Source organism: Tamandua tetradactyla, chromosome 22 (genome assembly GCF_023851605.1).
Source record: "Tamandua tetradactyla isolate mTamTet1 chromosome 22, mTamTet1.pri, whole genome shotgun sequence".
In the NCBI taxonomy this organism is placed as follows: domain Eukaryota; kingdom Metazoa; phylum Chordata; class Mammalia; order Pilosa; family Myrmecophagidae; genus Tamandua; species Tamandua tetradactyla.
The window spans coordinates 45,779,193-45,803,686 of NC_135348.1; the positions used below are offsets into that span (position 1 = coordinate 45,779,193).

The window sequence follows — 24,494 nt, forward strand, 5'->3', positions numbered from 1 at the left end:
ACAATATGTGGGTTCTGTTTTACGTTTTCCCCTTTAAGTCTCAAAGACAACTTAATTTTTGGACTGTACTTACCTGTGAAAAGATATCGGTATCTTCTACTTTATAAATTCATCCTGTACTTAGTTTTATAGACCAAAATTAAGTCATAAAACTTTTTACCACTCTGAGAGAATGCAGGTTTTATTATTTAATTTTTTTTTAAGAGCATGGACTGTAGTAAGATATCCATGGGTTTAAATCCCAGCTCTGCCACATGAATTAGCTGTGAGACCTCTCTTGAATCCATCTGATACTTGAATCCCAGAGTTAGTATGAGATTAAATGAAAGACTGTTTTCCCTTTTCCATTCTCTCACTCACCGCATTCTAACTAACTGCAGAAGTTCTGCTTTGTCTTTAGGCTTCTTCTTAGATGCCACTTTTCCATTTAACCACAGCGTTTCTTTCCCATGGGGGAAGTCACTACATTTTCCATATTTCTATGAGTGCTTACCTATCTGGTGGAATAGTTGTTTATTTATACCCCTTTCCTTCATCAGACTGTATGTTTCTGGACAGCAAGAATCCCAGAGCTTTCTAGAGTACATGAAATTTATTAGAAAGCAAAAAAATGTCTAATAAAGGATGTTGAAGGTTGATTTCTTGCTGTGAGCACGTTCAATGCAACACCTACAGAGTAACCCAGACGCTTCATTATCACCTAATGAAACGAAGTAATCCACTGCTTCTTGACCCTTAGGGAATCCATTTCTATAACCAGGCCCACCTGCCTTGCCAGAAGCAGCAAAGCAAAGAGATATAAAAGGACCCTCTGACCACAATTAAATAGGAGATTGTTTACATTTGCCTTGGTAGTCTACACAACCTGTAGTCTTCTCGAAACTGTAATGACCAAACAGAATGAAATAAACTGATTTTCTCCATCAAAAGTAAGATCTTCAAAGGATTCCACTCTCTTTTCCTATACATCAGGCCAGATCAGAAGAATGAAAGGACTAATGGAAAGGCTTTTAAACTGTCTATTTACATACAATTATGAATTAGCAATTTGGTGGTCAAAGATAAAATCCTTTTGTACTAAAATCCTAAAATAATCAGATGTTCAAGTCAATAATTTGATTTCTTCCATTATCCATAAGGGTTGAACTTTCTTTAAAGTAACTCATAAAAAAGTATAGCTCAGTTACAAGTTGAAACAGCAGAATGCCACAACTAAATAAAGGTCCTCTTAAGTATAAAAGGACTCAGAAACATGCCTCTCCCAGCCTTAGAACTATGAGCCAGTAAATTCCCACTGTTTAAGTCAATCCACTTTATGGCATTTGTTTAAGCAGCTAGGAAACTAAAACAATTTTTGGTACCAGGAGTGGGATGTTGCTATTACAAATAACTAAAAGGTAGAATAAGCTTTAAAATTGGGTAATAGGCAGAAGCTGGAAGAAGAATTGTAAGGTGCTTGATAGTAAAAGCCCAGACTGTTTTGAAGAGACTGTTGGTAGAAATATAGATATAAAGAGCATTAGAAGGAAATGATGAATGTGTTACTGGAAATTGGAAGAAAGGCAATCGTTGTTATAAAGTGCCAGATACCAGGCAAAACTGTGTTCTGATGTCAGATTGAAAGTGGATCTTGCAAGCAATAAACCTGAATGCTTAGCTGAGGAGATTTCCAAGCTAAGTGTGAAAGGTGCTTTTTTTTTTTTTTTTTTTAGATGGGAACTGTCCAGCATAGAATTTATCAGATCTCCTGTTTGGGAGACAGAAACTGTAGCAGTTCCAATGATCTGAGACACATGTTTAACAACTCGCAGTTAAAGAAACTTGACAGAGGTCTGCCCAAATTTAGTAATAATCCTAAAATTTCACGTGAAAAAAGTAATAAATTGTGAAGGTAAAAGAAACTTTTCTAAATGATCTATCACTCTAGAGGAAAGATTGAATTATTTTTCTGTTCTCTCCACAGAAATAATATTACAAAGCCATTATCATATGAAGAGATAGATGATCAAAGAATATTTAGCAAAAACATACAGAAAAACATTAAAGACATGTATCAGGCAGTTCTTTCGTATGAAAAATTATTTTTCTATATTTGTGATATCTGGGCTGTCAGCATTTAAAATTAAATAAATTGCTCTTTTTTTCCTCATTGTATTAAATAAACTCCATTTTCACATCTTAAGATAAAAAAGGTTAAAATAGCAAGTTTTATGTCATGTATTTCACTACAGAGTTAAGAAAAAATTATCAGATTTTTTTCAATAAATTCTTACTGGCTTGACTGGATATTTCAATAGCTTATAAAAACTGATGAGATTTGAATACACATTCCATGGCTGAAATTACTTTGAAGAACTGTAAACATTGAAAGGTCTTAAGAGCTTCCAAAGTAACTACACTTATGCCATACTGAAATTCTTAAAGACAAGGGTTCAAGTAATTAATAACAACCCTTAAACATTTTCAGGCTAAAGCACCACTGTCATATACTCGGTGGCATAAAATCCTTGCATTTCACTGTTTCAGCACTTCAACAAACAAAAAGCTACTCCTAAGGAAAGTTTTGACCGTCCTGAAGGCATTTCTTAATTTCCATAGCAAAATATCAATAAATATTGTTATATATGTTAACAATAAATTAATGGCAATAAATATGTCATCAATGAATCTGGTAATGTGCATGTGTGTGTGCGTGTACTTAGGAAAAGTCTGGAAGGATATATGCTATAATTTTGGTTATATTTAGGGTTGTGGTTTTCCAAATCATTTGGACTTTTTTCAATGAACATATATTTCGATGAATATTAAAGAATTAAATATATTTCACTAAAAAAGTAGATATTAATTATTAGTATGTAAGTAACCTGGAGTATTAAGTTCACCCATATAGACTCACTATGGTAAATCACACTCACCCGCTTCATTACACAAGGCTTTCAAATCTGCTCCAACATATCCATGTGCACCATTTGCCAGCTGCAGCAGTTCAACTTCAGTGAGCAAATGGGGTACCCTGTGAAGGAGCTTCTGGAGGATATCTAACCGATCCTGAGCGTTAGGAACCCCAATCTCAATCTCTTTATCAAATCTTCCAGGTCTTCGGAGTGCAACATCCAAAGCCTGAGGGCGATTTGTGGCCCCAAGGACCAACACTTGTCCTTCATTTCCTTCCTAACAAAATGAAATGAAAATAAATTACAGTCTTCCAAAAGTAAAAAATATATATATATATGCAAAGTAGCTATATAGACAAGGATGGATCTAACTGCCCAGGCTAAGTCCTCACGTTTCATTTGTTTTGCCAATCCCACACTGTTCAATGCTTAGCCTAATTGCTTCCTCCTGGGGGAGGTTTTCCAATACTTCCCTCTCCATCTCACTGTAAATGAAGTCTCTTTCACTTACAGATATTAACTACCTTCTTGTAAATAACAGTATATAATGCCCTGGCATATGGTTGGTTTAATACATGTTCATTTCCCTTAGTTGAAAGCGAAGATTATAACTTACATAATATTCAAATAGAACAAGGCTCTATTAGAAATTTGTATAAAAGTCTTTCTCACATATGGGCTGTTTTCTTATTTTATTTTTATAAATTTTTAGATCCCTGAATATAAAACCACCAATATAACTAACACCAGGTATCAGCCACCCTTGAATAAATATGGATTTTAACTCCTCAAACTAAAGTTGAGTTTACTCTGTGATAATGAAATTAGAAGCATCAAAATATAAAAAATCATAATTATGATTAGCCACCTATAGAAATTACTCAACATTCTGTTAAGAATCTCATAGAAACAGGTATAACTAGAACATGATTCTAAGTAAGACAACTCAAACCTAATCTGCTGAATGTGCCAAAAGAGAATGCATACTTATAATGAATCTGTGAATGTGAACTGAGAGTCTAGATGAATAGAGGCCCTTAAACATTTTCAGATAAAATATCAGTGTCACATTCTTCCAAACCTGTCCAAAAGTGAGAAAGCCAGCACATTCAGCAGGCCTACCCTGCCTGAACAAACTGGCACCCTGGTTTATGCATCAGTCTCTTGTCAGTATGGTAAGCAAGGGTCAGTCTCAGAGCTCCACACTCTCCAGCTTTATAAGCTGAGAACCAAACCTGAGACACCATGATCACACCTAAGTACTGTTCCAGTACTGAGAATTAGGCAGTCACCCACTTTCCTCCAAGTGATAACCGCTCTCTTGTATGGTTCTTCCAATCATAATTTTGTTAGCAAAAAACAGAGACTTAATACCAAACTTCCACTTTATTTTCTCTGTTTCTACCAATAGACAATTAAAACCAAGAGGTTCTCATTGCTCAGTTTTTAATATGCAAAAGGGGGTCTTAGGACCACATGATTTCTAAGAATCCTTTTTGCTCTAACATATCATGACTCTAAAAACTTTAGTTACCTAACACCCCACACAAGAAATGTATTCTTCTGGTTAACAGCTGTCAGGAGTCTGAGGGAATTTTCCCCATTCCTGTTCTCAGTTAGTGCTATGAGTCTCCCTTTTATAATTAGGATATAGTTTTTATTAATACAAAAGTATATATATAGATCAGTATATATTTATCAGATAATTTGTAATATGAGTTCTTTTTAAATGTTGTATAAACATATTTTTCATCATTCTCACTTTCTTTCCTTACACCTGCCTAGCACAAAGCCCCAAAAGAATATGTACTATTTCAAAGTAATATTCTCAAAAATTTAACTGCTGAATCTTCCTTATTAGATTTGCACCTTATGTCTTTAAGTTAGTACCATTTATCACAAAAGAAATCCATCATGGTATATTATTTTATCTACAGAAAAACATGTTTGGTTATGTTTTCATAAGTATAACCTGCCAAAGAAAGTTATGACATGGATCTTTCTTCTAATATCTATGGCTAATATTCTTGCATTATCCTAGAACACCCAAAGACTTAGACATATTCAATAATTTCTACTACTATATATATTCAATTAAGAATCAACCCCTTCCTACACAGAATCAATACTAGTTCTATACTTACTGAACCTATGCCATCCATCAGTGTTAAGAGTGAAGCTACCACTCTTTTTTCAACTTCATTCTGAGTCCCTTCTCTTTTAGGGCAAAGCGCGTCCAGCTCATCAATAAAAATAATGGAGGGGCACCTAAAAACAGACAAGTAAAATGAATTCTCTAATTTATTTACATTCAGTTTTAAATTTTACTTAGTTTCAATTTTTTTAATTGAAAAGTACTGTCAAATTTAAGATTCATTTAAAGATATTAAAGACAAAGGCTGTAGGGTGTTAAGCTGAAAAATCTTAGATTAATTCTATTCCAAATTATTAACTCATGATAACACATTCTAGTGGCGTTCACCCTCAGTAGGAAGGCACAGTGTTGAAAAGTCTATTACCGTGAGCTGCAGGCCTAGGACCAGACCGACCTTACTCACTAACACCCACTAAGTCACTAAGGACTGAAATAATGCAGAAGCTGGAAGCCAGAGATTTTGCCCCTTGAAGCAGGTCTAAAGCCGTAGGGATATAAGCTAGAAACGCCCTCTTTTTTTCCCCATAAAAAGAACTTTCAAGATCATCAATTCTCCCATGAGAATTGATCTCAATTTTTGCGAGAATTTTCTCACAAGAGGAAACCTCGAATGCCAGGAGTACAATAACAACAATAAAACAAAAACCTAAACTATAAGGTTTACCACTGGTTCTCAGATTTTCAGTAGTGGGACTGCAGACTACTTACTTCATCCACTGTCACTGGGGGTTGGGGGGAAACCTCTGAACATGTCAACTCTTTTGATAAGAGAATAGTAATTCTGATTTATGATAAGTTAAATACCAAAGGAACAGCAAGCACAAAGCCATCCAATGAACACCAATATCACACTAAGCCATGATGCATATTCAACTCACTGCAGTGAAACAACAAAAAAGGCTTAACTTGTAAGCTTTAAAAAAAAAGTCTATTATTTTTTAAAGGACTACTACTATAATAAAGTCTACCAAGGGAATTAGATATACTGAATATTCCTAAGTACCCAAAAAAAAAGAAAATCATAAATTTAAATACTTTGGCTCATTGACTTATGAAACAACACTTTGCCTTAACTCTTTTACTCTAAGTAGTTTAACTTATCAAACTTCCAAAACAGTATTAGACTTAAATATGACATAATTTCATTAGATCTATAAACTATTTCTAGTGCTATCACTATTGTTTCTCTATTCTTTTGTACTTTGTATAAAGTGACAGCATCTCCACATTGATTAAACAGCCTATTAATTCCAAAAAATCTGAAACTAAAGAATACCGCAGGGTGGCTTCAGCAAATATCTGACGTAATCTTGCTTCAGTCTCGCCATAAAATCTGTAACAAATAAAAGACACTTAAACTACCAATTCTTTTCTTTTTAAGCATCATCTATAAAAACTAATCTGACTTTTCAAATATTTCCAGAATATTTATTTTCAAACATTATTTTCTAATCTTGATGTTTATACACATTAAGAAGAAATATAAAAATGTCAATATATAAAACATCCAAGCAGTTGGAATACCATGAAGTCATTTTAAAAACCATATTTAAGTTTTTACATGAGGGAGAACAAATGACTGTCACCACTGCAAGCTGTTAAAAATGGGATGGCATATGGAAAAAAAATACAATTAAGCCAGACCAGGGTCTATAGTTAACAATAACACTGTAATATTCTTCCATTAACTGTAACTAAGGCAATATACCAAAGCTAAATGTCAATAAGAGGGCATGTAAGGGAGTGTTTATGGGATTCTTGTTATACTGGTTGTTTCTCCTTTTACTTTTTTCTCCCTTCTTTCTTTGCAGAAGAAATGGAAACATTCTCACATAAATTGTGGTGGTAAATGCATAACTGTGTGATCACACCAGGAGCCACTGATTGTGTACTTAGGATGGGTTGTATAGCATGTGACTGAAAACTGATATGAAAAAGTAAATAGAAAGATAGACGTTCTGGAGAAGAGGTGAAGGAGAAGATGTGCCTACTCACTGTTGGGAGGGAAGCAGAATGGTGCAGCCGCTCTGGAGGGCAGCGTGATGGCTGTACAGGAGGCTAAGCACAGGGTTACCATGTGCTCTTGCCACACCATTAGTAGGGATATACTTTGAAAACCTGAAAGCAGGGTCACGAATGGACATTTGCACACTGGTCTTTATGGCGGCATTACTGATGACTGCCACTGGATGCGGGCAGTCTAAGGCTATACCGACTGATGAACAGAAGGGGAAACTGCAGTGTATCCATATGACGGGGTAGTGCACAGCTACAGAAAGGAATAGTCATGAGGCAAGCAACAAAGTGAATGAACCTTTAGGATATTATGTTGAGTGAAAGAAGTCAGAAGCGAAAGGACAAATATTGTATGGTCTCACTAATATAAGCTATAACGAGCAAACTCTGAGAACTGAATTCAAGAGCATAAGTTATCAGGATATAGAAAGTGGGCAGGGATTGGGCAATTGATGATTAAGGAGTACAGAATGCTCAATAAGCCTTGATGTAAAGGTTCCTAGATCATATGCTCTTAAAGCAGTCACATCTACTCTTGAGTTTTAACTGTCATTTCCAAAGTTTGAGACACTGTGCTCTTTGTGTATAACCTGGTAGTTCCCTGGAACTTTAGGTAGCTGCATGATACATGAGACTCAGAGCTCTGCAGCTCTGAAAGTCAGCACTACTCCATACAGCAACTATTAGAGAAGCTGAAAAAGAGATCAGACTTCAATTAGAGATATGAATTAAGAGGACCTGGTTAGGACTAAGGTATCAGAATACAGGGTAAAGGATGATGTTGACTGTATTTTAAAACATCAACTTTTGTGTGAGACCAAAGGAAGATATGCTTATTTGATTCAAAATTTAAATTTTCTGTAGCACACTATCTAACTCAACCTCTCTGGTCAGTTAATCTGTACAGTTAATCTGTAATGGTTAATGTAATACACTGATGTATTCCTGAGTATTTTGGGCAGAAAATAAACAAGTATTTGCGAAGTCCACTTGAGGGACTGGAGAACAAAATGTGGAACTATTAAACTTCCCCAAAGGAATTCCTGATATTCTCTCAAGTATTAGGGACTCCCAATTTAATAAGCCAAGCCTTCAATCTTGAGGCTTGTCCAAAAGAAATTTGTTTCTGCAATGTCAAAATTAAGCCTATTTATAATTATGCCTAAGAGTCACCCCCAAAGAACCTCTTTTGTTGCTCAGATGTGGCCTCTCTCTTTGAGCCAACTCCGCAAATAAACTCATTTCCCTCCCCTCTATGTGGGACATGATTCCCAGGGGTATGTCTTCCAGGCAATAGGAGACCTGACTCCTAGGGATGAGCCTGACCCTGGCATCCTGGAATTGAGAATGCCTTCTTGACAAAAAGGGACAAAAGAAATGAAACAAAATAAAGTTGCAGTGACTAAGAGATTTCGAACAGATTGAAAAGGTCATTCTGGAGGTTACTCCTATGGAAATGCCAATTCCCAGTCAACAGTATTCCTGAAAATCCTAAAGAACACCCTGGGCTCTGCATAAGACTCTATAAATGTTTTACTTAGTAAGTTTATTTTTTTAGAAACTTAAGGTCTCCAAATTTTTCCGAGGCCAGATAAACCCTGAAACCCAAAGGTACCAGTCTCTCCAATAACATCAACCAGCTTCATTCCTCTATTCCATAAGGCTGACACCCCTTTCCAGCATGAAGAAGCTAAAATGGTCATTGTCAGATATCCCTGAAGATGGAGAGAACGATCACATGAGAGGAAGGAGGTGTAACTGAGAAATCAGGATTTAACAAATGACTATGAGTACTGGCTCATTATACAGGTTTTTCATTATAGATTCTAGTGTTTCAGAATAGTCAGAAGGAAATATTGAAATCATTCAACTGTAATCCAGTAGTTTTGATCTCTGATAATGATATGTAACTATACAACTTTTATCATGGGATCATATGATTGTAAAACCCTTGTGACTGACACTCCCTTTATCCAGTGTTTTGGTAGACGAGTAATAAAATAAAGACATGCATGAAAAAAAATAATAATAATAATATAGGTCAGGAATATAGGGAAAAAATACCCCTACATAAACTATGGACAATAGTTACAGTATCACTTTAACAATCTTTCATCAATTGTAACAAATGTAATTACTGTTAAAAAAAATTATAAAAAACTGTCATCACCAATTGTAACAAATGGTCCACACCAATACAAGTGTCAGTGGTGGGGTGGTATGGAAATCCTGCATTTTATGCATGATTGCTCTGCAAACCCACGACTTCTCTGATATAAATTTTTTTTAAATTAATATTTTAAGTCTGTTCTATTAAATAATGTACCTACTTGCTTATAATTTCAGGACCATTAATTACAGACACATAGGCTCCAACTTCATTAGCAACAGCCCTGGCAATCATCGTTTTCCCAGTACCTGGAGGGCCATAGAGTAACACCCCTCTGGGAGGAGGGACGCCTATAAGAAAAAGAGCAGAACACACTGGATTCAGCATTACTGAATGTCTTACAAGTGTTCACACATGGCTTCATAATGAGCTAATGAAATGTAAATCTAATCTGAATCACAAATCTAAGAGTCAGACCTTCTTTTTTTTCTCCAGAAAAATGTACTACCAACTATCCCAAACGGTGATCCCTAGGAATGACTCTTCCTCTCTCTGTATACCCTAGACATGGGTAAAGAGCAGCTAGACACCCACTCACTTTTTGGCCATGCCCTATCCCAACAGCACAGTTCAATGACCTGAAAACAAAACCAGATAATATAGTCAATTCCGATTTTCTCCCAACTCACCATCTTGGAGAGTATGAGCATTACCAGGAAAATGTCAATCCAAGGATTCATTTTACACATGATCATTTTATATATCATCTTTTTACATCAAGATTCATGTAAAAGGAAAAAGCGAAGAGAGCAATGCCATGTACCAGACATTTGCAGAGGATATGGACATTTACCATGTAGAGGAAGGACCAAGTTTTCCAGAGGTCAAGTCACACCCTTAACCACTCACTCCAACGCAAAATCTGCACATAGGTACTCTTCCAAAGGAAGTTTTAGACAGTGTATCTGAATGTTTGATTTATTTCTTTAATCACTACAGCTGATCTAGCATGACAAGATAATTATTCTAGATCCAATCTAAACAACTGCAGGATGATTGAGAAGAAACTAGGCTATCTCTTCTAACTTCACATCACTTATCACCATCACAACCTAGAAACCAAAGCACAAAAAATGGCTCTTGACTACCTCCCAAATCAACTAACACCTTCTACCACACCTACCCCTAGGAAATAAAAACAAGTAGGCAAGTAATCATTAGGTAAGTAGAACTGACTGATCACTTTTTAGTTTGAAATTAACACTTTTGGACTCATTAAACTGAAGAAACCATACCATAATTCTTGAAAAGCTCAGGCTGTTTGAGAGGCAGTTCAATTATTTCTCTAATCACTTTCAGCTGACTAGTTAAGCCGCCTATCATGTCAAAAGTTACTGTGAATTCCTTGTCTTGCTCTTTGCGAATCTTTGTAAAATTGATTCTAGTTGTTGAAGAAATAAAATAAAAAGTATCAGTATTGCACTTTGCTCCCATGCTGATTGATTTTAGCAATTTCTCTTCATTGTTAAGTTGTTCATTTTGTTCTCTGGCCAACTCAAAACTACATTTAAGACCCGGGAGGTCCTCTAGTCGAAGTTGACTGCCTTCTCCAGGACTCGGTGTAACATCCAACAAAATTTCATCAGCTTTGTTTATAATTCCATCATTTACTGGTCTGCAAGGAGTACCGTCTATTGCTGAGTCCTGAGGCTCCTCTAGGTCCAACCGGCTCAGCTTTAAGGATATATCCAGGCTACTGGTTTCCATGCTGGACTGTTTAGGGGCCACTTCTTGGACATCAGTGTCAGAGTCACTCTGAGGCCTTCCCAATAGCACACCATCCGTCCCTTTCACTTGCAACACTTGCAACTTGCATGGCCGTCCATAGAATGTGCAGTTCAGAAAGTTGCCTGGTAAAACAATCTTGCCATCTAGAAAACAATTTATTAAATATGTATGTTAGCATGATTTTTTCACCAGTGTAACGTTTAAATAACAATTCTTTAATCTACTAATACACAATTAAAAAGGCCAAATCAATGATGGGGTATTAACGAAATAACTGTTGTGAAAAACAAAGGGCCTAATAGTCACCTAAGATACAGCACCATCTGGAGAAAGAAGGAAAATGACAAGATGATTCATTTAGTTTTGGGTTGCTATTTTGTTGCCTTTGTTTTTGGTGTTCTAGTCATATTTTGGTTTGGTTTGGTCTTTAAATTAGTAGACTATTTTTAAGAGCAGTTTTAGGTTGACAGAAAAATTGATCCACTGGTACAGAGAGTTCCCACAGGCCCCTTTTCCCTCACACGGTTTTCCCTATCATTAACACCTTGCATTAGCATGGCACATTTGTTACAACTGATTAGCCAATATTGATACACTAGTTTACATTAGGTTAGGGTTCACACTTCGTGTTATATAGTTCTATGAATTTTGACAAATGTATAATGTCACATATTCAGCATTACAGCAACATACTAAAAGTTTCATTGTAATAAAAATTCCCTGCGTTCCACCTATTTATCCATCCCTTCCTACAAGATGATTCTTTGAGATCTTCTACACTCAACAAATCCAGGATTCTAACAAATGTACCAACAAATAGCCAGGCATTCCATATTCTAAACTAAACTAAAGTGGCATCCTATATCCACACTCTAAGATAGTACTGTTTCTCACTGGAAAGTACTGCCACTGATTTTGTTCAGAGACAAGTCATATTCTCTGCAATACTCAATGCCAATCAATCAATTGGGAAACAACACATCCCTGTCCCACAAGGATATTAATTTGCCGAGAGAATATCTTTAAGTTATTTTGCAGAAAACTATATGTACACAAGACCTCAAAGACACGTTACTTACTGCTGCCTTGCTTCTCAAAAATTAAGAAAACAATTTAAAGTATGTCTCACCTAGCTTTCTCAGAAGACAATCAGTCAGTTCTTCCTCATTAATCTCCACATCTTTGTCACTGTATGAAGTGTCACAGAAATCGGCATTAATATATCAGAAACTAAAATGTGACGGAAAATGATATGTACATTATCCTGAAATAATTTAAGAAATTTGAAGGACCATAACACCTTTCAGGTACTTCTTACTGCCACGAAAATACTGCTTAGAAGTTGGTGTCCTAACGGCCTGGAATCAGTGCACACATGTGTGTGCATATGCACACTGTCTGTGAGTGGGTGTGTGTAATGACTCGCAATCAAAAATGTACGGCCTTATTGTGTGCTATAGTCAGAAACACTGGAGGAACACTGTCCCTTTCTGAAGGTGCCTAGCTTGGAGAAAGGCTTTTATTAATAGTCTACTCCATTCTCTACATATAATTTATAGTCTCTTCAAGAAAATTAAATCCTCTGTAGTATGTTATGTGAAGGAACAGAAGCATAAACAAGTAGGATACTGGTTGTAACAGACAATTTTGGGAAAAAAGGCAGTGCCTCAGGAAAAATAAGAACCCGCTTATTCTGGCTGCAACCGTGTCTTCCATGAGGAAGTATAGGAAATGGACACACCCAAAAATCAATGTACACGTGAAAGCACAGTCTCCTGGAGAGTTCTCAGAATATGTGCCTTTTTCCTCTTCCATGTGCAAGCACCCCTATCAGCAGAAAACACCTCCTGATGCTCTGCCAATGACCAGTGTGGGGAGACAGGGTAAGTTCAGCTCAGGGGGGAGAGTATTAGCAGGCCCATCTGGTCAAAATCAAACCCTTGTTCTCTCACTTTGTCAGTAATAAAAGCAATATTTTTAGATAAAAGACAAAGAAACAGAACAAGGAGGAAATTTTATACATCAAATATATATATAAACTAAAGAGGAAATTGTATGTATCTTCTTAAATGCTTAAATTTAGCTCTGTTTCTAGAACTCTGGGCAAATTATATTCAAATTATTTCTATTTATTAAACTCATTTACAAATATGTATAAGAACAGAAAAGTACTCTGTCAGTTTTGCTTTTAAAAAAAAGAACAGGTGCAGATAAAGTAATTTCCACTAGAAGGAGCTCTAACCTTTCTAATAAAATTTTTCAGTTCCAACTGAAGAATTTAAGTAACAGATTAAACTAACTAATTTCCCCTATCAGAAATTAACTTTCTTGTCTATGCTTTGCTGCCACATTTAAAACATAAGACTTTTGTTAGTAAAAAAAACTAAGCTCTCATTTAAAACATATACAGCCTCTCCATAATAGACAATAGATATCACCTACAACTGCTGAACTTCAAATCAGACTAGCTCATAAACGACCATTAAAATTCCATTCAACTGATTTCCGCTGCCTGCAGAACTGTTTTAAAATACAGTGTGAACATTAATCTGGCTTAATCCGTGCAGTACTATTAAATGTCTATAAAATAATAGGCAATTTACTTCTCACTGAGCCCATTAACTCATCTATAAAAAAAAAAAGGAGAAATGTGGATACTTAGTAGGGTATTGAGGATTAAATAAAAGAAGAAAACGGACATGTGTGTGCGCACACATCAGTACACATTTATACATTATATACATATATATTATATACATATACAATATACAATATATATATATACAAGTAGCAAAAGACAACATTTTAAAATCAAGCTAACAATTGGAAAATGTTTTGTGATATTTGTATATAATATAGACACCTCAAAGTTTGTTACTAATGTGACACTAAAGTATTGAAAGATTTTTTTAATGAATTTTGATGAGACACAGGTAAAGTCAGTCAATATATAGAATATCTAAGAGAATGGCTGATATACTTCAACTATATTGATAGATTAATTCAAATAATTAGTCTTTAATGAGGGATTATTTAAACATCTGACATAAATGATTATTTGTTTTATTAATTTAAATAATCGAGTTAAAATACCCAATCATATACTTTGCTTAACCTGTTTTAATTGAAACTTGTATCTTGTCTACTCACAGTACTCTACTTCCTTCTTTAAAACCATAAGAATGACAAGAACTCTTGCTTACATTGCAAATCAAGACGAAAAATATTTTGAAATCTTCACCAATAATTCCTCTCACCTAAAATGTCAATGTATATTCTAATCAAAGGACATCAGAGCATCCCGAGTCCACCTATTTTACACAAAACTCACCTATCTTGTACTATCTAATACAGTATACCACTAGCCACATGTGACTATTGAGCCCTTGAAATCTGGCTAGCCCATGCTGAGATGTGCTACAAGTAGAACATAAACACTGGATTTTGAAGACTTAGTTAAAAAAAAGAACATAATCTGTAATATTTATTATATAACTGTATATTACATATACCATATTTATTATACATTAAAATACAATTTTAGATATATTGATGAACAAAATATGTTATTAAAATTGATTCTACCTGTTTCCTTTTACTCTTAAATGTGGCTAGTAGAACATGTAAAATTACCTATGTGGTTCACATTTGTGGCTCTCTAATGAGATATGGTCATTACTCTTGGACAGTGCTGACCCAGGCAGTCACCAAAGAAAAGAGCCCACCTGACTGTCACATCTATCTCCTCGGCCTGCAGCAGAGCACCAGCAAGCGGCTGGACCCGGAGGGCGTCACCAGCCTTCACACCCACACTCTTCTGTGCCATTTCACTCAGGCCAGCCTTGCCTCCAGGAAATCCTGCCACAGGCCAGGCTGTACAGACCTGCCCAGAACACAGGAAACACATGATTTAGAAAACAGTCACAGAATACCACAGTCAAGTACATGGATTTGCAAAACAGTCTTGATCCCAAAGGAGGTACAATCTAATACAAGTTACAACAAGATAAACCACAATAAAAAAAGTAAGAAAACTTTTAAAAATATTGTATCCTTTTGTGATGATCAGGAATGATTTCACAGTGAAAATGTTATAAGAGCTGAAAGGTGGACTGAGTAAAAGAGACACTAGTATTTAGAAGTGAGAAGAAGAAAATGAGAGAAATATTGAGGGCAAAATCACCAGGGATCAGCAAGCAATGCAGCCTAGAGCATAAAGTACTTCCAGCATGTAGTGAGGGCCAAGGCGCAAGAGTGCTGTTGGAATCTGGGCCTAGCCAGACGTAAGAGTAAAAGGAGGAAAGAGAAAGTTGCTGGCTCAAGGTAATACACTAACTCACACACTGATAGTCCTCTCTTCCATGATCCGCTGTAAATGATTTTTAGAAGTATAAGCCAAGAACAATGAAAAGAACGGGCATGGTGCCATTAGCAGACAAGAGATCTCAAAACATTTCTACAGGGTCTCTAGTACAGGAGAGAACACTGACTGACACAGCAGGCAGAAGAAGCCATGGCTGTGGGCATGAAAGAAAGCCAAGCTGCCAAAAACAATCCAGGAAAGACTCTGGGCTTCGAGTCTCAAGCACCGTTAACTCTTCCACATGGGGGAGCAGGGAGAGGATTAGGGTTGCCGTACTGCCATGATCTGGAAAATCTCAATAAAAAATTTTTTTCACAGAGGCTACCGATTTTACATCGCATAGGCTAAACCTTTCTAAAATTTTCAAACCAGCCTTTCTTGGCTGAAAAATCTGTAGGAATAGACCCTTCACCATCATTTTCCTTTAGGGAATCATATGAGGACTTAGCTTTTCTTGTGTGATGCCAAAATCTACCAGAATGCCTTTTTTATAATAATCCTGCCCCCAAAATAATGTTACACTTCTTATGTAAGAGAGACATGGCTCAGGTGGTTTATGCAAATGTTTCGTATGTGGTCTGCTGGCCCTTGAATGTGTTCTGTGGCTCCTGAGAAACTCCCCGTTTAATTCTTTATGCCACCTCATGAAATACCAAAACCGCCATGGGGAAAGTCACAATGTGGAAGTGACAGGTGACTTTCATACCCCAAACTAACATTTTTGTGAAGAAATTTAACACACTGGGAGAAACGGCTAATAGCATGCCAACACCTCCAAAGCTCCCTCTACTGCATGACATTTAAGGACTACTATTCCCAACATAGTCACAGATATCCAAGGAAGACACAGTTTGCTGTGAATGTCATTTAATATAGTTTTCCATTTACTCCTGCTTGTACTGAAAATTAAAATTAGAAACATTGCAAATCTTCCTAAACTAATGGAAATAAAAAGCACTCTTACCTCTTGTTTTCCATCCAAACTGGTAAGCAATACCGGTCGACCTATACATATATTTGCAGACTTCATAGTGTTGAGTCCAAGTTGAACAAGGGAATTCTGGAATATTTTAGGAACTTTGTCATCCACTATGATGAAAAAGAAAATTATTTTTGTACTATTTTATAACTAACGTTAATGCTCACTCTTTTTTGGAGTAAATAAATATCCTCTATCCGTGTAACCATACAAACACACTTACGCCCTGGAGAAACCACTGTTTCCTCCCTCCTTATATTAACAATCAGACTTACAACCAAACTGTTTTGGGGATCCACTGAGGGCTATCTAAAAATAAATGATGTTTTATGCGATTTTAGTTATTATTTTCTTAATCTTTAATTTCATGAAGAACTGAGTATGCTTGCGCTAGAGAGCACCTGAGCGTCTCACAGTAAATATTCTACACGAAGTCTGCTATTAGCATTGAAAGGCTTACACGGGGAAGAACATGAACCGGGAAACTGATCTTTTCAAAAAGGCATTTCTATATGGGGCTCCCAAGCCTAAATTACTTTTCCACTTCTGACCCACATGCTAGTAACCACGTATTTTTCTTTTCTGTTCCGAAGACTGTGTGGATAGAACAGTAACGCAGGACTTAGTCCTTAAGAAAACATGCTTCAACTGACTGGGCCATGTGTGCTCAGGGACCCCAGATGCAGCCAGCCGTCACCGCTCCTGAAAACGACTTGCCAGCATCTCTGCTCCTTCACACCCACCCCAAGCTGACCCCGGGAGGGGACGAAGCCCTGCCAAGCCCCCCCGGGGCAGGGTCTCCCGTCGGCAGCGACACCGCCCGCCGCGGGCTTCGTGGGGCGCGTCGTTCTCACGCGCTGACTTCTCAGGTACGTCCAGTCCGCGCGCCGCAGCCGCGGCCGGAGGACCCAGCCCGGCCTCCCCCCGGGGCCCTCACCCTTCTCTACGAAGTTGGTCACGGCCAGGGTGGCGGCCCCCGCCACGGAGCCCGGCCCCGCAGGGCAGAGCGCGGCAACCGGCGAGGGCGGGCCCCCGTCGGCGACCGGCTTCAGCCGCCTCGCGCTCTTCTTGGAAGACATGGTCCGACCGCAGCCCGGGCGCCCCGAGCCAACGCACGCGCGCCGGCGCCCGCGGAACAACTTCCGGGGCAAGGGTCAAGCCGGCTCCGCCCCGCGCCGTAATTCCCTGAGCCCAGCGCCCGCGAGGCGGAAGAGCTAGCGTCCTCAGGGCTCGCTGTCCCTGAAGGGGTTTCAGAAGCGGCCACGTCTGCGAAGAAAGGCCGACCAGGTGGACGGAACCGCCATGTGTATTGTAAGTTCCTGAAAAACAGGATTCTTTCCTGTCTCCTCCGGCCTTTCTCCATTGCTAAGCAGACGTCTGTTGAAATAAACTAGCAGTAGTAACAATAATAATAGCAAGTGGGTGGAAAAGTCTCTCCCCGCCTTTCCCGGAGCCGCAGCCACACACCTTGCTTCAAAGGGCAGGTGAACAGGACTCTGCGTTCTCCTCGGAACAGCGCTGCACTAGGAGCCGTGGCTGCGCTCTAAGGAGGCAGGAGCGCTCTTCTGGCCTTTACGGTAGTGACCTCGGCTCCGTCGACGGCGGCGCGGGGATGCTGCGGGCGCTTCGCGGGGGCTGTTGGCGCCGAGTGTCGGCCGGAGCCCCCTGGCTCGCGGCGGGGCATTGCGGGGCGTCGGGCGGCGGCGCGCGCGATCCCCCGGCCGGCGCGGATTTGCTGCGGGGCGAGCCGGACAGATTCGGCGGCGTGTCGGTGCGGCTGGCGCAGCTCGGCGCGGTGGAGCGGCTGGGCGCCGCCGACTTCCTGAGGCGCCTGCGGGGCGAGTGCGGGGCGGGGCGGGGCGCGGGGTTCCCGGGCCTCCAGTGCGGTGGCCGCGGCCGGGCGGTGGGAGCGGGACTCCCGGGCGTCCAGCGCGGTGGTCGCGGCCGGGAGGTGGGCGGGGCTCCCGGGGCTTCCAGTGCGGTGGCCGCGGCCGGGAGGTGGGCGGGGCTCCAGCGCGGTGGTCGCGGCCGGGAGGTGGGCGGGGCTCCCGGGGCTTCCAGTGTGGCGGCTGCGGCCGGGGAGGTGGGCGGGGCTCCCAGTGCGGTGGTCGCGGCCGGGAGGTGGGCGGGGCTGCCGGGCCTCCAGCGCGGTGGTCGCGGCCGGGGAGGTGGGCGGGGCTCCAGCGCGGTGGTCGCGGCCGGGGAGGTGGGCGGGGCTCCCGGGGCTTCCAGTGCGGTGGCCGCGGCCGGAGTGGGCGGGGCTACCGGGCCTCCAGCGCGGTGGCCGCGGCCGGGAGGTGGGCGGGGCTGCCGGGCCTCCAGCGCGGTGGCCGCGGCCAACGTGTCGGTGGCTCTGCGAGTCCTCTAAGGCTGGCAGAGACGGGCCAGGGCACGTCCCCGGACTGGGCGTTTGGACGCGGCGCCTCCTCTTTCCCTGAATGGCTGGAGCATAGGGTCGTGACTTAATGTGGCCACACGGGTGTGCGCCCTTGTCAGAGCATCACGTGTAGGAAATCCAAGATTTGTCATTTTGCTTTATGAGATCACACCTAAATGAAAAGAAACAAAAAGACTTAACCTGAAAAAGGCGAGAAGGGGCTGTTCCAGTCTATGCCGCGTCAACTGAAAGCTTTGCCGGAGGCCCCTTTGTGCGGGGCCCTGTGAGCGCGGGGCTCGGGGGCAGCTCGGCGCAGAGTCCAGGGAGATTGGACGAGGGACGGAGGGCCGCAGCTAGGGAATAATACCAGCCTTCGCGTACACGCACGCACAAAAACGTTTTGCAGAAATGTTGGAAAAATAAATGAGATGACAGATGGACGAAGTTATTTTTTTTAATTTAGAAAAAACTCTTAAAACTGTTATTCATTTTTTTCACACATACTGGGGAGGCCTGTCATGTTTTGTGACAACGTAATGAAAAAAATTATGTAAAGTGTTTAGAGTTTAGTAAAGCTAAGTAAATATTAACATCTTCTTCCCCTGGCTCATTCTTAAGTAATAAAGTAACAATTTATTGAAGTCAAGGACAAAAAAATTACATGTTCATCATTATTATTATTTATTATTTATAATAAAGAAAAATTAGAAACAATTTAAATGTCCTGGAAGAGATTTATGAGAAAACTATTCAGTCTTTAAAAATGAACGTTCATTAAAAGAATTTTAATGGCATAGCAACATGTTTACAATATACAGTGAAAGACATGATGCAGGTGCTATATTGTATAATGTCAACTCCAAAACTATATTCATGAAAAAATGGCAAAATATATTTTATTATCTTTGCATTCTAGTAGAAAGTGAAGTCTTGATTTCTTCATTATTCTTTATTTCTAGAATTAGCATAAATAATTATATTTTTAACCATCTTGAAATTTATAAACTTGAAAAAATTATGACAGCTTTATAGGAAGAGTACATAGAAGTCTGTAATAGTCACTTGTAAAGATTTAAAAAGATGTTAAAAGGAATGGTATTTTATTTTCAAAATAAGTTTGCTCATTCTACAGCGTTGGCCACCTGTTACTGAAAGGTTTTAAGATATGAGATATTTGAGAGAAAGGAAATTAGACAAAAGGATTGCAAATGAGCGTGCTTTGTTGGCTGCGCTCCTGGGCAGAGCTCACTGAACCCAAAAGGGAATGAGGTGAGGTTCGTGCATGGGCTTTGGCCAGTGCAGTTTTTAAGGGCCGGGGTCATAGGATGACATGAAAGGGGCGGCACATTAAACAGAGGATTATTATGCTAGCGGGCTGAGCAGCGGGTGGTCAGATGTCCGTGAATGGATGTTTGCTGGGCAAGGACCGTGATTGTAGCAGTTTACCTCCCGTCCCGGAGTGACTTCATGATTCCAGCCATAGAGCCCTCCCTTAGTCCCCAGACCTAACAGTTACGTGCCCGGCATCATGCTCAGTGTTACGGATGTGAAGAGAGTGCTATACTGACTCCATCCTTAAGGAATTCAGTCTGGTGGTTAAGTCATATAAGCAAGGTGGCAATTATAATAAAACACGATAGTTCTGCTGGTAGTGGGAACAGGACATTCGGGGATCCCTTCCCAGACAGCTGGCCAGTGACAGAAGTCGATGCTTCAGAGCGCTTCATGGAGGAGGCAACGTCTGCTGAGTTTTCATTTATTCTGCTCCTCTCACTGGGAAATATTAACAAACTTTTGTTTTCTCCCACATTTTAGCTGCGATACAGCAATGGAGATCAGAAGGTAGAGTAGCTGTATGGCTGCACATTCCCATACTCCAGAGCCGATTTATTGCCCCGGCCGCTTCTCTGGGCTTCTGCTTTCACCATGCAGAATCGAATTCCTCAACCCTGACATTGTGGCTGGGAGATGGACCCAGCAGGTTACCAGGATACGCCACACATCAAGTAGGAGTGGCAGGTTAGTGTGAAACTAGTAATAATCCACAATTAACTTTTAACCTAATTCTTGCTTCTTACAGATGAGCAGATAGTTTACAAGTGGAAGGAATGGTATCATCCTTGGGACTATTTTAAACTGCTTTTGGATAGATGAAGCTTGCCTTACAAATCAGCAGAGGGCAGCACAGAGGAGAGCAAGCTCAGCATGTAGTTCTCCAAAGGATATGTTTAGACATGTTTTACACAGATATTTAAACTTCACTACTCAATTAGTAACACTAAATTGGGATTAAGGAATAAATTCATTATGGTAAAATATATTGGTAGTAAAATGTGAATTTGTAAAATAAAATATTACCTTCAGGTTGAATTTAAAATAAAGCAAATAATTTTTCAGTAATTTGAATATTATTTCTTAAAGATACTTACATTAAATTGCTGTGCCAAACTGTTGTCTAAAATAGCATAATTTCAATATATTGTAGAATTTTGGAGTCTTTGATCAACTTCAGTGACATATAGAAGAATTGAGAGATTTCCTTTAGGTCAAGACAGGGCTTCTCAAATTTTAGAGTGCATCAGTTACCTGGAGGGCTTATTAAAACACATTTCTGCCCCACCCTTGGAGTTCTTAATTTGTCAGGTCTAGGTGGGGCCTGAGAATTTGCATTACTGATATAAGTCCCAGGTGATGCTGCTGCTGTAGCTGCTGGTCCCAGGACCCTTTGAGAGCCAGAGTTAAGGAAATTCTTATATTTCCAAAAAATAAAAACCTCAAAATAATAAGGACTCCTGATGCTCTTCAAACTTTTCACCTTTTGCTTCTCATGAACTTCTAAATCCTTTTTCTGCAGGCAAAATACCTGCCTGTACTATCTGATTCCAAAGGTCAGCGGTTATTCCACCCTTAGAAGTTTTCTTAGCTTAACTTCACTAGGTCATTAGCTTCATGAAGGCAAAAGACCAAGTCGGGTCTTTTCGCCAGTATATACCTAATACCTACCAAATGGTGGAAATAGTAGGTACTTGAGAAATATTTGTAGAATGAAATGAATGAATGAATTCTTGTCTGCCTGCTTTGCTTAGGTTAATGTTATTCAGATGAACACTCCTGTGTTCAAGGAACTTGAAGGACTGCAGTGATATGAGGGCCCCTGCTTCAAGAAACTTAACAATTTGTAAAATGAAAAAAAAAAGGGTCTGTATATCTGTATCTGTACTGTAAAACAGGTGCTCTAAAAGATTTACAGAGAACATAAAATGAAAGCCTCAAAGGTTCAGATAATGTAAATCTAACACTTTCATGGAAAAAATAGGATTTGGGCTAGAACGTAAAACCCAGATAAAATTCTTTTCTGGTTGCATGGTCAGGGAATATAACCCAGGTCTCCCTCGTGGAAGGTGAACATTCTACCACAGGACCACCCGTGCGCCCGAAGGTCCGATAGAATTTTCAAATGAAGAGCAAGGGGGATCCCACAAGGAAGCACATTAAGTCTATTCGTGTATCCGGGTGTCATCCGTCCTTCGCTGGAGGCCGACCCTGGTCCTCATCTGTTATTAGAGGTCACTTGTAGGTGACAGGGATGTGCAGGATAGAGGAAGTCTGTGATGTGACCTTCGCTAATACTGGGCAGCCCATTTGGGGGTTTCATATTACTCATGAGTGGGATCACTGTTCTCCCAGCCTGAGGCTTGATTCTTCCCCTGTGATGTGTGATTCATTCCCTGGACGCACCGTTTCTTCCTTCAGAATGTCTCTCACACCAGTCTTTCCCTTTCCTGTCCCTTGTCTGCCCTCTTAGTTTAGCCTCACCTGAAGCTTCCACCTCCCACCTCTTTGCCTGTAATTCTCCCCCATAAAATTTTTTGTACATTTTCATCAGATTCCTCCTTATATTCCTCATGCTGCCCCTCTGCTCAAAAAAATGTAATGACCCACCAATGACTTTTTAATTTAGGCTTTATTAAAGATTACCCACAGTTTGGACTCAGTTTACCTTTATCCCCTACTTAATCCCACCAGACACCCTGCTATCTTCAAGATACTCTGTTTACTGAACTCGTACATGCTTAGTGAATCACTATATTCTTTTGCATACTGCATTCCTGCTCCTCATCTCCCACCTGTCTCTTCTCCTTCAAGTCACATCCTTTACATTATAGCTCCTTGACCAGTGCAATCCAAAGTAATGTTCCTCCTCCACTAAAATGGAGTAGCTGTTTTACTGTAACTGCAGAGAAAAAAGTCTCTTTTTTATAGGACCCACAAGCAAAAAAAAAAGTTCTTATTTCTTTATAACCACACTTGAAACAGACTATAAACAGTTGGATTCTCTATCCATTTGAATAGTTCTGAAAGCTCTGGAAACCTGTCTATCTTTACAAACACTGTTCTAGTTAGCTAGCTGCTGGAATGCGATATATCAGAAATGGAACAGTTGTTTAAAAGGAAAGTTTATTAAGATGCAAGTTTACAGTTGTAAGGCTGTGAAAATATCCAAGTTAAAGCAAGTCTATAAAAATGTCCAAATTAAGGCAGCAACAAGAGGTTAACTTCACTCCAGAAAGGCCTGTGAAGTTTGGGGTTACTTTCTCTTATCTGGAAGGGCAGATGGGGACATCTGCCAGCTTTCTCTCCTGGCTTCTTGTTTCATGAAGCTCCCCGGGGGGCCTTTTCCTTCATCTCCTTAATCTCTGGCTGCAGGGACTCTGTGGCTCTCATGCTCTAAAGGATTTTCTGAAATGTTTCCTCTTTTAAAGGATTCCAGTAAACTAATCAAGACCCACCTGGAATGGGTGGAGTCACACCTCCCTCTAATCAAAGGATAGCACCCACAACAGGATGAGTCACATCTCTGCGGAGATAATCTAATCAAGTTTCCAGCCTGCAGTACTGAATAGGGATTAAAAGAAAGGCGGACTCCACAAGATGGATCAGGGTTAAAACATGGCTTTTCTAGAGCATATAATCCTTTCAAACTGACACAAACACCAATTTATTGGATCCTCTAAGACTAGCATGGTGAAGTTTTATGCTTCTCCAACATAGGAGTAATTACCTTACTCAGTATTCATGAGTGAGCCAAGTGAAGGTATGAATTCTAATTTTATCCCCTAAACTGAGAAATAACAAAACATTCCGTGCTTGCTAATTAAATATAAACATTTGACTACTATCATTGGCCATTGAATCTCAAGATTAGTTCATTTCTTCATAATTCTGAAATAAAACTTGGTAGTATATACTTACTACAGCAATTTTTGCAGGGTGGTCAAACATCCTTCCTGCTTCTCTCCCATAATTTCTAATTATTAATGTCTGTGGGCTTTAAATGTGTGAGAAACATTTCTCCTGTTTTCTCCCCATTTGTACATTCTTAGCTTTCTTTTCTTTCTTATTACTGTACTGCCTCTAGCCCCTCTTTTAGACTGGTCCATTCCTGATCCTAATATATTTAATATAATACAGATGTTGTCCTAGTTTGCTAGCTGCCAGAATACAATATACCAGAAACAGAATGGCTTTTAAAAGAGGGAGTTCAATAAGTTGCAAGCTAACAGTTTTTAGGCCGTGGAGCTATCCCAATTAAAGCAAGTCTTGAGAAATGTCCAGTCTAAGGCATCCAGGGAAAAATACCTTGGTTCAAGAAGGCCGATGAAGTTAAGGGTTTCTCTCTCAAGTAGAAAGGCACATGGCAAACACAGTCAGGATTTCTCTCTTGGCTAGAAGGGCACATGGTGAACACAGCGTCAACTGCTAGCTTCCTTTCCAACTCCCTGGGAGGCATTTTCCTTCTTCATCTCCAAAA

General features: G+C 39.7%; 2 protein-coding genes across 20 annotated transcripts in view; one reads left to right on the forward strand and one right to left on the reverse strand.

Annotated features, from left to right (window-relative positions):
- Nucleotides 1-17,939, reverse strand: part of AFG2A (AAA ATPase AFG2A) — a 439,139-nt gene extending 421,200 nt beyond the window's left edge. For 10 of the 18 annotated variants that reach the window (XR_013167562.1, XR_013167565.1, XR_013167563.1 and 7 more), the window contains exons 1-9: nucleotides 17,243-17,717; nucleotides 16,291-16,415; nucleotides 14,689-14,846; nucleotides 12,093-12,151; nucleotides 10,471-11,106; nucleotides 9,396-9,525; nucleotides 6,326-6,382; nucleotides 5,039-5,162; nucleotides 2,916-3,171 (exon numbers count right to left, since the gene is read on the reverse strand). Coding sequence is in view for 12 of the 18 variants with exons in the window: in XM_077140095.1 (XP_076996210.1) it covers nucleotides 2,916-3,171; nucleotides 5,039-5,162; nucleotides 6,326-6,382; nucleotides 9,396-9,525; nucleotides 10,471-11,106; nucleotides 12,093-12,151; nucleotides 14,689-14,846; nucleotides 16,291-16,415; nucleotides 17,243-17,384 (1,687 nt within the window). In the remaining 6 variants the exon portion in view is untranslated. Of the gene's footprint in view, nucleotides 1-2,915; nucleotides 3,172-5,038; nucleotides 5,163-6,325; nucleotides 6,383-9,395; nucleotides 9,526-10,470; nucleotides 11,107-12,092; nucleotides 12,152-14,688; nucleotides 14,847-16,290; nucleotides 16,416-17,242; nucleotides 17,720-17,772 lie in introns of those variants that run through there. The other 8 variants (XR_013167561.1, XM_077140094.1, XM_077140100.1 and 5 more) reach the window with 4 other exon arrangements.
- Nucleotides 17,901-24,494, forward strand: part of NUDT6 (nudix hydrolase 6) — a 36,616-nt gene continuing 30,022 nt past the window's right edge. Inside the window, exons 1-2 of one of the 2 annotated variants that reach the window (XM_077140107.1) lie at nucleotides 17,901-18,143; nucleotides 20,498-20,701. In XM_077140107.1, coding sequence (XP_076996222.1) covers nucleotides 17,918-18,143; nucleotides 20,498-20,701 — 430 coding nt within the window. In that variant the 5' untranslated portion in view covers nucleotides 17,901-17,917. Of the gene's footprint in view, nucleotides 18,144-20,497; nucleotides 20,702-24,494 lie in introns of those variants that run through there. The other variant, XM_077140109.1, reaches the window with a different exon arrangement.